We start from the raw sequence: 16947 nt of genomic DNA, 5'->3' as shown, positions 1-16947 counted from the left end.
ATATTCTTGTGCATTATAGTCTTAATAGGTAAAGCTTTTATCTAGGTCAGCGTGCTTCAAAAAAAATTTTAATTCATTTTAATCTTTCAACAGCGACAATATTGTCTTGTGGATGGATTATCTACCTAACCTATTACAATTCCCGGAACATTGGCCTCATTTTAACATTGGTTCTTAACAGATTATATAAACATGGCTACATCCATATTGGTAAGTTATGATTACTGTAACGCCACTGTTTATCTACTGCTTTTTATTATATCTCAATTTGCTACAAACTCTAAGTAAGATTAAAGTGTTCCTTTGTTACAGTAACTTGAAAATGATCAGCGTGGGTTTAATTTAACAGGAGAAAAAGTTCAATATTATACTTAAGGGGAGGATTCTTGGTGTAGGTAGAAAAACACCCTCTTTTTCATTGAAGTCTCTCATTATTTTATATTAAAGTTCACTTGACAGGTTTTAAAATTTTAAGTCAAGTTTACTTTTTTCTGTTTAGTCTGCATACTTTGTGTGCTTAAAACCTGTACGTTTTCCATTACCCCTTTTTCAAAGCCCTGTAATCATAATGGTTAGTGTCCTAAAAGGAGAAGATTGACCTCAGTGCCCCATGGAACCTACTAGAGCTGCTTCTGAATTTGCCTCATAATTTGATGTTAAGGGGTGCAGCTTCCCACTCCCCCACACCTTTGAGGCAGGTTATATGGTGTCTGAAGTGCGAGTAGAAACTGCTGGGGTGGGCTCAGAGAGGCACGGTGGAGTCTCAAGCCTCAACTCCCTGTTATGGCAGTGTCCTTGCTTTCTAAATAAGCTGTCAGAACAACTAATAATGTTAATCCATATTGGGACTGTGATATGTAGAATTTATACTGCCTAGAACACTTGCATCAAAATCCATTAACTTTTTTTTTTCTTTTGTATTTTGAAACATTTTTGAATAAAACAGGTCAGTACAAATCACTTGGGCACTCGCCCACATTACAAAAATATCTGATGCTGAGTCACAGAGGGCTGTATCCCACAACTCACTCTGACTGCACTTTTAATTTTCTTTCATTTATTCTTTCATAGCTTCCTCTGTCTGCTTCCCAGAATGATGATGACTTTAGTTCTGAACTTTTTCTGCAACTATCGATCATAAATGTAGTGAAAACCTAAAAAAACAAACCACCAATTCGCCCATACCTGCCTGCCAGAGAGACTTCTGCAATAATTTGCTTATGTCCTCAAGAATTTAAGAACTGTAATCCAAACCATCTTCAAATCCAACTTTTTGAACAGCAATGGAGATGGAATACTTACTGGCTGCTACACTTGATCTATAGGCTTTTATTAAAATTTCTCTGTGAAATTGCTATTAAGTAAAGACAGCTGGATATAGTTGGCCAAATATATGGTGTTCTTTATAAACTTAATCAGCAAGAAGAACATAACATTAATTAAATCCCATGATTTACAGCTTGGTTTCAATTGATTAATGTTGATTTTTCTTTTTTTTTTTTTTTAAAACAAATCATGGTTTACTTAACTTTCTGTGGGTGAGGTGAAAACCCTAAGGAAAAATATGGGCTATTACATTACCTGCTGGTCTTTTCATGCTTATTAATCTTTCCTGCTGTAAACACAATTTGTCATAACAATTGGACTGAAAACATTATAGCCTTTTAAAAGTTGAAAAATTATTTTGTCAGGAATCTTTGTTTCTCTAATTACAGTCTTGCATACAATGGCTTGATACTGACAAGTGTTCAAAATAGCTTTCCTTACTCTTTTACAAGCTTCATAAGGCGCCTGGATGTTCCTAGTGTGTCTCAGGGGTTGGTTGTATTCTTGGGTGGTGCCAAACCCAGCGCCTTTCAGGGGGATGTACTTTGTCTTGTATGTTCTGAATCTCTGATTTCCCGTCTCTGAAAGTCAGTGTGTTTTTAAAGGGAAAACTGAAGATACCCAGTAAACACGTTTCAGATAATTGAATACTATATTCTTCTTGTTCAGAAAATAAAGCATCAACAACTTTAGGCTAACGTCCGATAAACACTTTCTCTCACACTAGGTTCCTTTTCGTTCTCTGTGCTGTCTGGAAAAGTCATGGTTCGTGAAATCTATTTCATCACAGAAGACATGTCTATCAGGTACAGATTTCCAAGGGAGTTGCTCTTCTAAGTAGTGATTTCAAATACAGTAAATGTGTATGTCTAAATAACACATATTAAAATACCATATTAAAATGGGCAATAAATGTTAAAAATAATCCAACATTTGAGAGTTTGAAGGATGACTATTTTTCATTAATGTCTTTCACTCCTTCATGCTCCTGCTCTTAAGTCTGGAAGATTCATTTTGGCCAAGTAGTTTGCATTTATTTACTGGAATTGAGAATAATTTGTTTCATGAACTGCACACAGGTGAATAGTTTGTAATTTTAGTTCTTACTGTTAAATTTGGAAAGACTTGAGAAGGTCATGGATGTGGGGTTTGATATAAATTTCAGGTAATGCAGTAATTGTATAATATTATACTGTATGCTTTATGCTGTAATGCTTTGTGCTTTAATGTTGCTTGTACACGACTGCAACTGCAGATCTCTGGGCTGCTTAAGGCAACATGTCATGCAGCTTGCATGTAGGATTTTGGATTATCGCTCTTAACTTCTGTTTTATCTAATTTATTTGATTTAGAATTCAGGACGCATTTATCATATTTCGCTGGTGGAAGATGTACAACCCTAAGCAGAAACAGCATGGTAGGTTTCTCAACAAGGTTTCAAAGTTTTACTTAAGTTTACAGGTAGCCTACAGAAAAATATTTCCTTTGCACAATTGGATGCGTGTAATTGATTTGTTAATATGTACCTGAAGTACACGGAACCATCAGAAGGTATGGGTTCTTGTAACTGGTTGAGCTGTGTTAGTAGACTAGAACAACACAATGAAGTAAATGCAGGATTCGTTATCAGGGACTTGAACTGTTCTTAGGACAAACCATTAACCTTAACAGTAGCCTTTATTAGATGTAGCCTAAGCATAACTGACCCCGTATTGAAGTTTATAACTGTGATAAATAGAGACTTCTTATGTTCTGGAAGTGATTTAGTTTTCATGTTTTAGTGTTGTGCTGTCAGTATTTTAGCAAAAGTGTTACAGTAGGGGATGTTCTTTAGTGTTTGATAACCCTGTGTCTTCTTAACTTAATTTTTCACGTTTCCTCACTTTGATGACCAGAGAAGTCATTTTTCTTCCTTATCTCTGGCTGAAGAGGGAGGATTAACACCAGATGCAAGAGATTAATTGTATCTGCAGAAAACACCGTGAGAAAACACGAGTAGCCTTGTGATGTGTGCTTTGTCATTTATAGGATTAGAATCTGTTTGAATGAATCTCAGGTCCTGCCTCCCTTGGCTTTGAAAGCATCACAGCTCCATTGCTAATTCAAGGAGGTCCAGAAATGGCAACTGTCTACAGTTGAGGAGAGCACTAATTGAGAGGGTCATTGAACTTTGGAGGGCTTTTTTTTTTTTCCCATCTCCCATTTGGATGTGGCCTCTGATGGTGTGAAGCCTCTCAAACTTGTCAGCAAGCTTGTACAGCTCTTGCTTTGTCAGTGCCAACTTAACAGTGGTAGGAGTGCTGCATGCATGTTATGCCATTAAATAGGCGACGCTGTTCAACATAGGGATAAGAGTTAGGAAGAGTTGCTCACTTCTTTTTATTGAGGCATTACTAAGCCTCTGAGGTGATAGGACACAATTCAAGTTCTTTATACTGTAAGGAGACTCATTCAAAAAGTGGAAGTTAGTCTTAGAGTTAATTAGGTTTTTCCAGCCACAGGTTATTGTCCAACAGGTTTTCATAGAGTTTTCTTCGTCTGCTAGTTAAAACATATTTCTCTAGTGGCTCACAGAATGAAAAAATGAATTGAACTTAATGCAGTAAAGATAGTTGGGTCTGTCTTTTATGGTGATAATTTGGCTTGGCAGTATTGCAAGGCTTTAACCATTTCTGCTGGCATTTAAGACTGCATAATTGGTGAACAAATAATCCAAGTAACCAGGGAGGTCAGAGGTGTGTAGGTCTGACAACAAAGTAACAAGAATAAAGTACTTTCTTGAGTAATTACTTTCTCCTAGGAAAAATAACCTTGCTCACTTTATATTTTGATTATTTAGCAGAGATGCTTTCATTTTTAGCCTTAAAGGAAAATAAAATCTTCAATGATGCTTAGCCTATTGTAGTATATTCTTCCCAATACTTTTTAATCTGCTTGATTGCAACAGAAGTACCTGTACCTGACCAAATCACGAAGCCTGCTGGTAAATTGCATCTTAAGATTTATGTTTTGTTCAAGGATTACTCCCTTGCAGCTGTCACACAGAATGATTGGGAAACCTGTTGTAGCTAGACATTACTGATGCATACCTTTGTTTCAGATCATTCATAAAAAAAAAAAAACCCAACAAAATAGAGCTGAGATTTTCCTGTAGAAAAACACATAGGCTGAATTAGGGCTATTAACAATTTAAAAATCCCACCAGATTTTTATAAAAACACAAGCCTTAAATATATTAATATTTTTGCTTGGAATAAATACATCTTATGAAGACTTAGATATAACCAATAATAATTAGTTCCTGAGTGTTGTGGGTTTTTTTAAGTCCTGTAACTAAAGTGCAGGGCACTTCTAACAATGTGAAATGCAACAGGAATGGGATTTTATTTTTCATAGTGGTGATAAACTTCAAGTCCTGTTAGTATAGAAATAATGTAACTTCATTCTATCTTTTTTTCTGAGAGATATTTAGAGTATTAGAGAAGGGGTTATTTGTGCACAAAGGGGAGTCTAGTGAAGGATCCTGAAATACTTGAAGACCTTAAAAAGGGAACTCCCTTTCAGGTCATTTCAGGTGTCCTTGACATCACCTCTTTGGTAAAGGGCTGTACTCAATAATCCAGTTTTCACTGGTAACATTATTGATGGAAGTGCTATTACAATTGTATGCAAGGAGCTAAACTTCAGCATGGGAACACCTTAGATTTCCTAAAAGCTATCTTTGTTCAATTGTGTACGAAGCTTGTACGTGTCTCCATCTCCTGAAGGAATGTGCTGAAGGTAGTGCATACTCATATATTCCCCACTAATCTTGTAGGAGGAGAATTACTAGAAATTCATTCATATATTCAGAAGTTTTAGAATCAGAAAGGGCTTCAATGTTTATCCAGCCCGGTCATACAAGTCAAAGTTCTCCCTGGAAGTGAAATAAGTGACCTTTTAAAAAGATGGAGTGATGATGTTCAATAAGTTGACATGTTCAATAAGTTGTGCCAAAGTAAAACTGTTTTTAATGGTAGGAGTTACATATTCAATCTTGATATAACTTCAGCTTCCAGGTTATTACTCCTGTCAGTAAGAAAAATCCAGTATTGTTTCACATGTGCATGAAATATGTTCATGTGTTATGGGGAATATTTTTCCCTGATAACTGCTTTCTAATCACGTGGCTTCTCAGCCTTGTTCCTGATGAGCTGAAGAATGTGGCAGTGCCTGCCAGTTGTTGCTGACCTGCTGAAATCCACTGACTTTATAAAAACTGAGCGAGGAGCACGATCTGAGGTTTGTCAGAGAAGGGTGAAGGTGATTAGGAAAAAGAGACCAAACTCAGAGAATAGTTTCCTACACTCTGGTATATGTGCTTTGCAAAATACTTTATGGTACACTCCTCCTATTGAACTTTTGTTAGTCAGTATGTGTTTATGGTGAAAGGGTAGATTGCAGTAATGGATGCTAGGAAGCATGACTATTAAACTTTTGCGTCAGGAAAAGGAAAAATGAAAATGCTCTGCATTCTGTTTTGGTTTTTTTTTTTTCACGTTTGTTCTAAAGCTAAGAGAATTATTTTGTTACCGTTCTTCTGAGAAGATGAAAGCTAACCTATCAAAATAGATGCATTGTCTACCTGCACTCTGGAATCTAAAGTAAATGTTGCTGTAAGACTTACGTTGCACTGTAATTTAAGGGTGCTTCTCATAAAGACTTAGTTACAGTTCCTTGCATAAGAGAAAGTTTGAACCACAAAAAGTTTGAATAAAGATTATTGATAACCTGTAGTGAAGTTGCATTTCCTGCTGTGTCTTTTTAAAAAAAAAAAGTTCCTCAGTTTGACCTAACAAGTGGAATCTGTTTTTTCGTCACGGCACTATGTACGTCATACTGATGTTGAAAGAACTTAATAGAAAAAGTCAAGTATGTGGATTGTCTTCCTGCCTTGAGTGTAAGTTAAATTATACTTAGTGTAATTTAACTTATTTAGTGTAAGTTAAATTATACTGGGATTTGAGAGTACGTTTTTGTACATACTTGAGAAATGAAAGTGGTGTAGGAACATAAGTTGGAGGATTATGTTGTGAATAGGGCACACTCAGATGTCTTGGCTTAGGTGCCACAGCAGATCATCAATTTTTGTATTGTAAAACCATATAGTGTAGTTTGAGGTCCTTTTTGAAGGAGGAATACTGATTTGAGAACCAGTTCCTCTACTTTTTGTTGTCGGGAGTGACTTGTTTCGTGTTCCCATTAGGTGAGCTGGGTATATTTATATTGAATTGTTTGGGTAGGTGTGATACATACATTTGAATAAATAATATATCTAGGAAGCAAATGTCAAAACCTTGGCTACATTAGTCACTTTGATTCCAACAAATGTTGATAAAACTTCAGTATTTTGCTATCAATCTGGTAGTTACTTTTACATGACCTACATATATGCTGCTTTGAATCATTTAACTATATGACATTCAGATGTGCTTATCTCTTTTTCCTTGCCATTTTTTTTTTTCTTTTCCAAAAGTATCTTAGGCAACCAAACTGTTGTGGAGGTCAAATCTTATTTTTGTTATTAGGAAAGAGAGATAGTTGTCTCTTTAAATCCCCTTTAAAGAAATGAATTTCTACATATGATTTCATTTAGTTAATGAAGTCTGATGCTTGCCTGCAGGAACTGAAAAATTACATTTATTTGTGTTCTTGATGATACTGAGATCTCCCAGGTGAACAATTGTGTATCCCAATCTTTGTCCATGTCATCCTTTGCCTATATCTTATTGATGCAAGTTAACATTACCAATGAACGGATTTGAGAGTGCTTTTATGAAAACAGGAAGGAATTGAAACTGGCTCATTAACTTTTCTCTCTGTCTCCTGTTCAGGAAAATTGTGATGTCAGTGCTTTCTGGAGACTTACTATACATTTACTTTTTTTTCATAATGATATGGAAATTTCTGCTAATTTAGGTTTGAGGGGTAAAAGATGGGTTGCTGTTGTTAGGACAGTGTTGTATAGATGCGTAACATTGGGGGACTGATGAGTTTGTTAGCAAAGAGGATGCATTTAATAAAGCAGGTGTCTCTAAACTTTGGCTCTTGGGCAGCTGCATTTCTTCTCCTGAGCCTGACCACAACAGCAGCGGTGTACGCTCTGACTCCTTAATTTCTAGCGTCTGTGGGAAATGTTGCCTTCAGTTTTTACCCCAAGTTACAGATTGGGGAGTGCTGTAATAACCATTGATACTTAAGCTTCTTAAAGTCTGTTTGACTTAAAATTCCAGATCAGGTTTTAGAGCAGCTCAGGTCTCTTGAGTGAATGTGTAATGGGCACTCTTTCAACTGGGTAATTAGGGGGAAATTGTGCGAGTTTTTTCCTCACATTAACTACATAATTAGGTCATACTATCGAAGGCAAAAGTATGCCAAAGTATGTCACAGACAGTTCTCTATGCAATCAGCAGATGTTAAACTAGTTTTTAAGTATCAGAGTCAAGCTGATATTACAGTTAAAATTTTAAATTTGTGAAAATGTTGACCAGTCGTGCAAAATGAGTATGCTTCTTGTTCTGCACATTCATGTTTTCTGTTTCTCTGTAAAAGAAAGCTTTTTCCCAGTTCAGGCCTGCTGTACAACAGAGCTTGGCTAGAAAACCATTTGGTTTTTGAGACTGAATTGATCTCAGGTACTGATATCTATGCTAAAAAGCAGAAGTTGGCACCGAGGCTTCTGTGCTGTGCATCAAGAGGGATTTTTGTTTGTTTGTTTTTATATATGAGACTGAATAAACCTCACTTACCACCTTGTGCAGCTCCTGCCTGTATTTGTTTTTGGATTGTGACCTAAGGGTAAAATGCCTTTCAGGTTTTATATTTTGTATGCAACTGTCTTATTTGCCAAGTTTTACTGATTTGCTTGGAATAGCGTAATTATTTTGTGGGGTTTTTTACTGCTTTTTAATTTATACCTCGGCAGCTCTTCACTACCGTGTAGATCGTTTTTGCAAAATGTGCGTGTTTGAAAAACTGTAAATATTGCAAGGGAATGTTAGAATAGACTTCGAAACTCTTTTCCTGCTGTTTGTTTAGATCCAAAGGCAGAAACACGACTGTATATTATGGTGAATGACTTTGAATTTCATGTATACAACCGTTCTGAGCTTTATGGACAACTTCAAGAACTATTTGGCTTGGATCCCACAATAATTCCAGCAAAGAAAGATGATGAAAAAGCACAAGTAAATGGGAGGCAGAGAACACATACCAATCTTCAAAGGTAAATTATTATTCATTTTGCTGTTTTGTTGATGCTTTGTTCTGCGAAGTGCTGAACTAATTGGGTAATGTTTTGTTAACATATGCTCTGGAGGCCAAATGGTTGAAGCACAGCTGAGAGAGAAATTGCACTGACAAGCCTGACAGTCTAAATCTCTTTCTTTTCCTCAGACTTCCTACCATAACAATTAAAAAACACAACCAAACACTCCTTGTTTAATGATCAGAGACAGGTTGAAAAATCTACTTGAACCACACTGTGGAAGGGGAGCATGTGTTGAAGAGGATTATGATTGCAGAATAATAATTGTATTGCTCAGTAGAAGTAATAGCTGCTCAAGACACTGAATAGACAAAATGTGAGGATCTACATGGTATTGGGAGGACTTACTGTCCTTTTGAGCTTGAAACTCGGGCTGATTTCACAGGTTGTCTTTTTAGGGGTGTATGTTTGTGTATAGCTACACAAGCCTTCTTTTCTCATTTCATTCCTCTTTTTTGGTGTACCTCAGAAAACATGGTGTGGGTCTATAAGGAGTTCTTCTACATGGCTTATGTGTAGTGGAGTCAGGTATTCAATAAGAAACCTCTCTTTGGGCAGAATCACAGCAGGCTGATTTATTGCCAGGAGCAGAGAAGATCTAAATGAGACTTGAGTCCTTCCACTGCTGCTGGCCAGGCCAGTATGTGTTACTAGATTACATAGTGGGCAGCTCCAGGATGCTGTGTTAGTCCTGAGTTTGGGTAAGAGCTGTGCCTCTGAGCTGGGATCTTCATGTTTTCAATTTACACCCTTATTGACAAGTGCAGGAAGGACTTCTGCTTTTGAGGAGGATGTGTCTTGGGAAATGAAAAATCCCCCACCTAAACAGGAATATTTAGAACAGACCAAGTTCCCCTGAGGAAGGTTTATTTAACTATTGCTCTGTGTTAAACATGGCACGTTTGTTTTCTGCCGGTGTCAGCTCAGTATACCAGCACCCAAGACGTAGCTGTGCATGCATACGTGTTCTTCCAGGCTCTGGAGGAGCCTGCAGTAGTCTGCTAGCAGGTCCCTTACAGGAGGCATCCCTGTGGGAGGGAATGTTCCCCGAGATCTGTGCATTGAAGACCCCCTAGTTCTTTTGCAGAAAAGACAAAATAATAAACCCCATTTTTTTTCTCGTAGTGTTAAAGTAAAAACAGAATCTCAAGACCCTTCTTCTTCATGGAGATCGCTTATTCCAGTCATTAAAGTCAATGTGAGCACGGTAAGTGAAAAGACCCTGATAATGAAAATATTTAGCAGTATATGCTTAAAATTCAGGCTTGCCATTCATTTTTCTTATACATTCTTTTTGAGTTTTTGTTCTCCTTCATGCTTTAAAAAAGTTTTAAAATGACACCACCAGCACTCCCCTGCCATAATCACAGATACTGCTGGTGCTGATGGAAATGTGGTTATGTTCTCTGTTTTGGGAAATACTCATGCCTTAGACTTCTAATGATTTCAAGAATATCACCAAGAAATTAAGCTAGATAATGGCTGTTGTAGAATGTGTGGTGTGTTGGGTTTTTGGGAGGTATTTGGGGTTTGGTTTTTTCCTTCCTTTTTTTTTCTTTTCTTCCCTGCATCTTTTAACAGGGATAACTGGACACATTCCTTAAAAGTTGATGTTCCTTCCCAAAAAAACCCCAGAAAACTGTTACTGAGGTGATACGAGATAGAATATTGAGAGTTTAATGTACAAGGCAGTATTTTTAGATATGCACAGTTATGGCCAGGATTTTTGCCCACTAACTTTATTTGCATATGGCTGGTTAAACTGCATTATAATAGATAAATGTATACATATATATATATAAAAGACCAGTGTATAACGAGTAATTGGGTTTTCTTTTTGATTTAGGGTCGCTTGGCGTTTGGGAATCATTATCAGCCACAAACACTTTGTATTAACTTTGATGATGCTTTTTTGACATACACCACAAAACCGCCTTCGAGCCACCTTGATCAGTTTATGCACATTGTGAAAGGAAAATTGGAAAATGTTAGAGTCATGTTGGTTCCAAGTCCAAGATATGTTGGTCTTCAAAATGATGAGTAAGTTTTGGGGTTTTTTTTGTTTCCATATTGTTTTATTCTTTATTTTAAGAAAATTAAGAAAATAATGTTGATTGTGGTTCTGTGACTTTATTTTTCTTAGTGTATTAAACAGTTGGCATTTTTACCACTCTGAAGGTTTTAAATGTTGGATTTTTAAAACTATTTTATTTATAGAGAAAATTACTGGTTTTCTATCTCATTGTAGATTTTTTTTTTTGTATGTTCTGCTCTATGATTAATATCCTGCATTCAACTTTTGTTTTTCTTCACTCAGGTACTATAGCTGTACGCAGGCTTTGACAGCACTAAGTTTCTAGGATAAATGCAAGGTTTAAGGTGTTGACTTCCATGGAGCTGATTTGTATATGGTTTGGAAAATATTTTTAAAAATGGGCAAAGCTGCGTGATACTTTCTGTAGTAGAAATCAGGTTCTCTATTGAAGACAGATTGCTGATTCTTTTACCTTTGTGTATTTCACATAAGTGGGGTTATATAGCTTTAACAGACTGAATGGTAATGAGTCAAACAAAAGAAAGGGTGCTTGCACGAAATGATTTGACACTAGGATTCTTTTTTATTACACTTTAACCAGGAAGACATTTATGTGCATACTGTATTAACATTCTTGATTGATGTGGTATGAACATCATAGCCAGAATTTTCTGCGTTATCTTATTTGATGCTTACAGTTTTATATATTCAACAGATAATTTGGACAAAACTGCTAAATTTCAAAGTCTTTCACAGGCGTCATTTGCTCAACAAAAAATAAACACTGTATACTCTCCTTGGACAATTGTGTGTATGAGTTTATGTAAAATGATTATACCTATTTTATATCTCCTAAGCAACAATATCCAGAGAATTAATTGTGATGTTTGGAAATAAACTGTACCTCATTTGACTGTAGCTTAATTGGCTTTGTATCAGCCAAATACTGTCGTCTATAATATGCCTTTATACGTTTTCAAGTAACATTCTGTGGATGTGTACAGAATCTTACTCTTCCAACATGACGACAAAGGAAATTTCTCCAATTAATACTGAAAACAAACAAGATTAAACCAAAATAGGATTAAGATACTCAAACTATTAGCTTTTTCTTCTGCTTCCGCTAAGTATTTTCTTCTTATGCTGTTACCATCCCTACAGCTCCTGATGGCTGAAGGATGGCATGTGTGCAGAAAACATGTGCCCTAATTCACTGGGTAGATTCAACAAATGACCCAGTTCACTGGAAACTGGGAATGTTTGAATCTTTAGAGCCTGCACTCTTATGCTACTTTGGCCTAAAAGTTAAGCTGAGTGTCTTACCTTTCAGAAATTCCTGTAGGCAATGCACGTATAAAAAACAGTTAAATTTGATGAAATTTGTAACGGACTGACTAATTGATACAAACATCAAAAACCCACCTTGAAAACTGTTGTATTATATTACAGACACCTCAACACCTCCATCACTCTTTGCAAATAAATCCTCCAAAACTCAAGTTAAAAAATTGTGCTAGGTCTTTATTCTAAATCAGTTCTGCTACTGGGTTCACCACCTATCACCTAACCTCTGACCATCCTAGGACTGGCCGAAGGAGAGATACTGCTTTTCTTGGCTGCTGTGTTGTGTTTGTGATGGCCTGTGATGCTTTGATAATGTAAAACTATAAGCTGCTTCAGTCATCTACTACATATTTTCATATTCTTCTTAAAAAGAAGTGACAAGACATGACAATACAGGAGAGTAGTAGTGAGTTCAGAGAGATCAGAACAAGAGCATGAAAGAGAAGTGTTTAATGGAATATGCAGACGTGGTAAAGATGTACACTAAAAGAATTGGAGGTAAAGGACCGAGGAAGACTTTTAGCTACCATGTGGGGTTTTGGTGGTTTTTTTTCCTCTCCTTCCACTTCCATTTAGTGTAAGACCTCCTAGCTTTCCTCCAGGAAGTGGAGTATGGCAAAGGTGATGAGGATGACAGGGCAGCAGGTGTTTGACAGGAGGATTTGGCTATTCTGGCAGCTCCTAAAGCTTTCCTGTAGATATTTCTCTTTCCTACAGCTAAATGACAGTTTCTGTGAGGCCATGGAGTTAAGTCAAGTTGTCCATATGGAAGAAGACTTAGCTCAAAAACCTCTTTGTAATTCTATTGAAGATAGTGTTTTAGATTAAAAGAAAATTATTAATTATTCTAAGTCGATATAAGTAAATGCTATTAGGAAGGCAGAAGTAAACAGTTGTTAAATCTACCCTATGCGTTCATATTTTATAGTAATTTTTATTAAAACAGTGATGTAGCTTCTCCAATGCATTTCTATAGGCTTAGGTAAATCTGTATATAGTATTTTGAGACCTATGCACTCCGTGCTGTCAGAGAGGGGAATGCACGTCATGTGAAAGGGATGTAGTATTCTGTATTTCATGGAAGAAAACACATACCAGATTGAGCAGCAGGGACCTGTTGTCCATATTTTCCAAGCTTTGCTGTGTTCGAGCTGTGGTAAAATGGGCAATGTGCTTCTAACATGTCACAGACTGTGTATTTCTGTCATTGGAATTTTCTTTTTTTTTCTGTTGACGTGAAAATTCATAGAAGTGAGTGAAAAGGGGCAAAAACGTCTTTTGCAGTAAAAATAGAATTTTCACATTATAATATTATTACTACTATAAAATGTAATACTACATAAATTAACATGTGGTAACACTGTAAGAAAGGGATATGCTGATCTAATAGTGTTAGAAGCGTTTCATGTATTAGTTTTATCACTTAGATCCTTTTATATTGAGGGAAATGTTATTAAAGAAGAACAGCCTCTTTTTTTTTTTTTTTTTTAAACTAATGGTCTAATTACTGAAGACGTCTTGTCCCTTCGGTTTAGAGTGCTATTTTAGTAAGAAAACAATTAGCAGGTGAAGGAACGATTTAGGACAAGGAGAAAGGAACTCTTGATGGAAAGAAACATTGAAAGTAAAACTTTGGTAGTTGGTTGTGGTTTATAATACCTGAGAAATGTCTTTGTGGAGAGGAACGTGGTATCTTCATGCTTGAGTTAACTATACTTTTAAGTTACTTTGTGTAATAATAATAATAATAATGATGTAATGATCGAGTATTTTTTGCAAATCAGGGTAGACATAGCCTAGCAATATGACAGCTGCCTTTTTGATAGGAGACTTGAGAGCAGAGAGATTTGAATATTCACAGTGTTTATTTTCAGTCTGAGGTAGCAGATAGACCAGGAATCACAGCGTGATAGGGAAGGAAGGAGAAGAACTGAAGTTATAACCTGCACTTCAAATTTAGATTACAAACAACTTCATTTGGACAGACTGTGGTGTGGCCCGGGCACTTCTGTCTGTTCCATCCACCCTTCTGGTAATGCGACAAGACCAATGCCTGGTAGATAAGGTAGCCTGTGGCTCTTGCAGGCAGCCTGCAGTCAGGCTACTGGCAAGACCGGTATAGACCCATGGAGCTGGTGCCTTGGGATCGCATCAAACTTGGGTCTTGCCCACAAAATCTTCCTGGTCAGGTACCATATGCACTGTTGGCTTGCTTGATACAGATAGCAGTTTTAGTGATGATGACATAGTTAAATATGTACTGCTTACAAGTGAGCTTGACCTATGTAATCTCTTCCTTTATGCCTAATATGTTGCATTTAAAATTACTTGAATTCATAAAGATTAATCTCAGTGCATTGCTTTTTAATCTTTATCTTTGCACTCTTTTTCATTACAGACCACCAAGGCTGATGGGTGAAGGTTTTGTTGTAATGCAGTCCAATGATGTTGACATCTACTACTATATGGATGAACCAGGTACCTTCTGTTAAATTCAAAGATAAAATTGTAAGGGATTTGAAGGCTATTTGTTTATTTAATTGTCTGGACTTGCTAGACAATTTCCTTTTTTTTAGTGCTGAAAAATCTTTATGCTGAAAGAGTTAGTGTAATGTTTTGGAGCCAATAAAAGCATTCAGAAGTACGCTTATGAATGCTTATAAATTCATAAGTTAATTTTTCTGCAAATGAAAAAAATTTCCACTGAAACAAATGGAAGAGAATTCACATGTTTTATATTTAAAAGGGAATGAAATTTTGAGCTGCGTTCTTTTTAATGGTGGTTGTCAGCTTCTAGACCGTTTCATGTAGGAGGCCTGGGGAATTCCATAGGTGAAATAACTGTACATGTAGAACTAACGTTTTTATCAGTGAGTAGTTTTATATAGATGTAGGCACTCTGTCAGGAGTGCCTTCCACAAGCCTCTATGCAACATGGAAGCAATTAATTTTTATATTTATTCTTGAAACAAGCTGTGTTTTAAGCTGTAAACTTAAATGATGTAGGTTTCCAAAAGTGCTTCAGGAGTGGGGACAATTTTCAGTCAATACCTACTCGGGTTTTTAGGAAGTTTATTTGATGCATCAGGTTCTGAATATTGCAGTGCCTGTCTTTTTCACTTTAAATCCAGTGCGTTATATTACCACTTTATTTTGCTGGAGGTTTTTTGGTTTGCAGAAGCTTTTGCTCTGACTCCCCTTAGTATTGCCGAATGTAGAACAAAGGTAACACGTTCAATAATGATGTATACTGATGTAGGATAGGTGGCAATCCTGGATCGTTGCTGAATGACTGCTTGAATTCTTACTAGTAACTCTGGGTCTAGTGTAGTAAGTCTTCCTTTTTATTTGCTTGCATTGTCTGTAGAAATGATTTTAACTTAATCTTCTTAATTTCAAAACTTGGTTTGTAAGTAGGATTCGGAACCGAATGTGGCTGTATGAAAGCCTGTATTGGTAAAAGCGTACTTAAGAGAGAAAACTGCTGTGTATGTCAGCATTTCACTGACATTGGTGAGCAGCACTTCAGAAAATCCCAAGGATTTTTGCTCATATTCTTGCCCTCCCACTGGGACTTTGCATTGAATTGTGGCTTGATATTTACGTACTGCAGTGGTTTCAAATAAAACTGACATCAGGACACTTTAATTGTCTTGTGCTTAGCAAACATTTTTCATGCTAATTTGAAGCAGCTTCCTTTAATAATCTGTTTATTATATTATGTAATATAGGTCTTGTACCAGAGGAGACGGAGGAAAGTAATGATGGAGAAGCCAACAACGAAGACAGCAAATTACAGGATCTACCACCATGTTGGGGTTTGGACATTGTTTGTGGAAAAGGAACAGACTTCAACTATGGACCTTGGGCTGATAGGCAGAGGTATTACCATGATTTACATCTTTAGTTTTAATCTTTAATATCTGTTATTATTGAGAAAACATTCTGAAGTTTCCAGTATGTGATTGCTCAGATTTCTAATTTGTATGGGGTAGACTAGGCAGTCTTAAAGAAGAGTCCTGCCACAATGGTTTAAGATTAGTAAATTCATTGTCATTTATCTTGCTGGCCTTCCAGAGTTAGCATCACTCAGTGAATTTTTATTCTTAGATTAATAACTTATGTTCCTATTTTTTGTGAACAAAGTAGTTTTACTATTTATGAAGTGTTATATACCTAAGGGTTTAACCTTTTACTTGGTTACTTTTAGAGTTGTCAAGCTCCTGTTAGCTCATGGATGGGAGTGCACTGCATATTTATGAGAAAATTTTATGGAAGTACAAGTCTGGCTATGAAAATAATGAGGGGGGAATCATTTATCCCTGATTAGGAGAATCAACCACTTGATGCGGTCCCCGAAGTATTTATTATCTGGATATTTTAGTGACAAAATGTTAGGCCAGAGCTCTACTACTATTTTTCACTTAGCCCTCGATGTTATGCACATGAGTATTTCTGGTGGAGACAATAAGATTGTTTAGAGAGTAAAGGACTATTAAGTAAAGGTGACATAATCAGTGCTTTCCATCTTTTCCCCTATTAATTACAGTTTGATACTTCTCTTGGCCTCCATTAACTCTCCTGTGAAACTATTATGATTAACTGTCTCTTAGGAGCGTGAGGATGGCAGACCAAAAAGTAGTCATTAGATATGGCAGTGTCTTAGAGAATTTAAGAGAAAATGCCAATTTACAGAACAGTGCTTTGCTAGGAACATGAAGGCAGTGAATCATTAATGATATTTTTAATACTATCAAAAAAGCTCGTTCTATATTTTTTGTAATTTTAACTGGCAGAAGGCAGAAGGCAGTTTGGTGCCTGCGCAGAGTACGTAGAGTTCATAGATGCAGACCTGAGAACACTTCTGCTTTGTGCCATGGATAGAAGATAGACTTTTGGAAAGTGCCTGAACTTTTTAGAAGCACTGATCTGTAGG

The 16947-nt window shown here is 36.5% G+C and overlaps 1 protein-coding gene across 11 annotated transcripts in view; it reads left to right on the top strand.

The window, feature by feature from the left end:
* BLTP1 (bridge-like lipid transfer protein family member 1) overlaps positions 1–16947 on the top strand; it is a 121622-nt gene that overhangs the window by 11426 nt on the left and 93249 nt on the right. For 10 of the 11 annotated variants that reach the window (XM_068404322.1, XM_068404318.1, XM_068404319.1 and 7 more), the window contains exons 3-10: positions 94–210; positions 2054–2132; positions 2679–2743; positions 8404–8590; positions 9758–9839; positions 10479–10672; positions 14410–14489; positions 15743–15893. In XM_068404322.1, the coding sequence (XP_068260423.1) occupies positions 94–210; positions 2054–2132; positions 2679–2743; positions 8404–8590; positions 9758–9839; positions 10479–10672; positions 14410–14489; positions 15743–15893 (955 nt within the window). The remainder of the gene's footprint in view (positions 1–93; positions 211–2053; positions 2133–2678; positions 2744–8403; positions 8591–9757; positions 9840–10478; positions 10673–14409; positions 14490–15742; positions 15894–16947) is intronic. The other variant, XM_068404325.1, reaches the window with a different exon arrangement.

The sequence above is a fragment of the Nyctibius grandis genome, chromosome 6 (assembly GCF_013368605.1).
Source record: "Nyctibius grandis isolate bNycGra1 chromosome 6, bNycGra1.pri, whole genome shotgun sequence".
Classification (NCBI taxonomy): Eukaryota; Metazoa; Chordata; class Aves; order Nyctibiiformes; family Nyctibiidae; genus Nyctibius; species Nyctibius grandis.
This window is presented reverse-complemented; position numbering and strand designations above follow the sequence as displayed.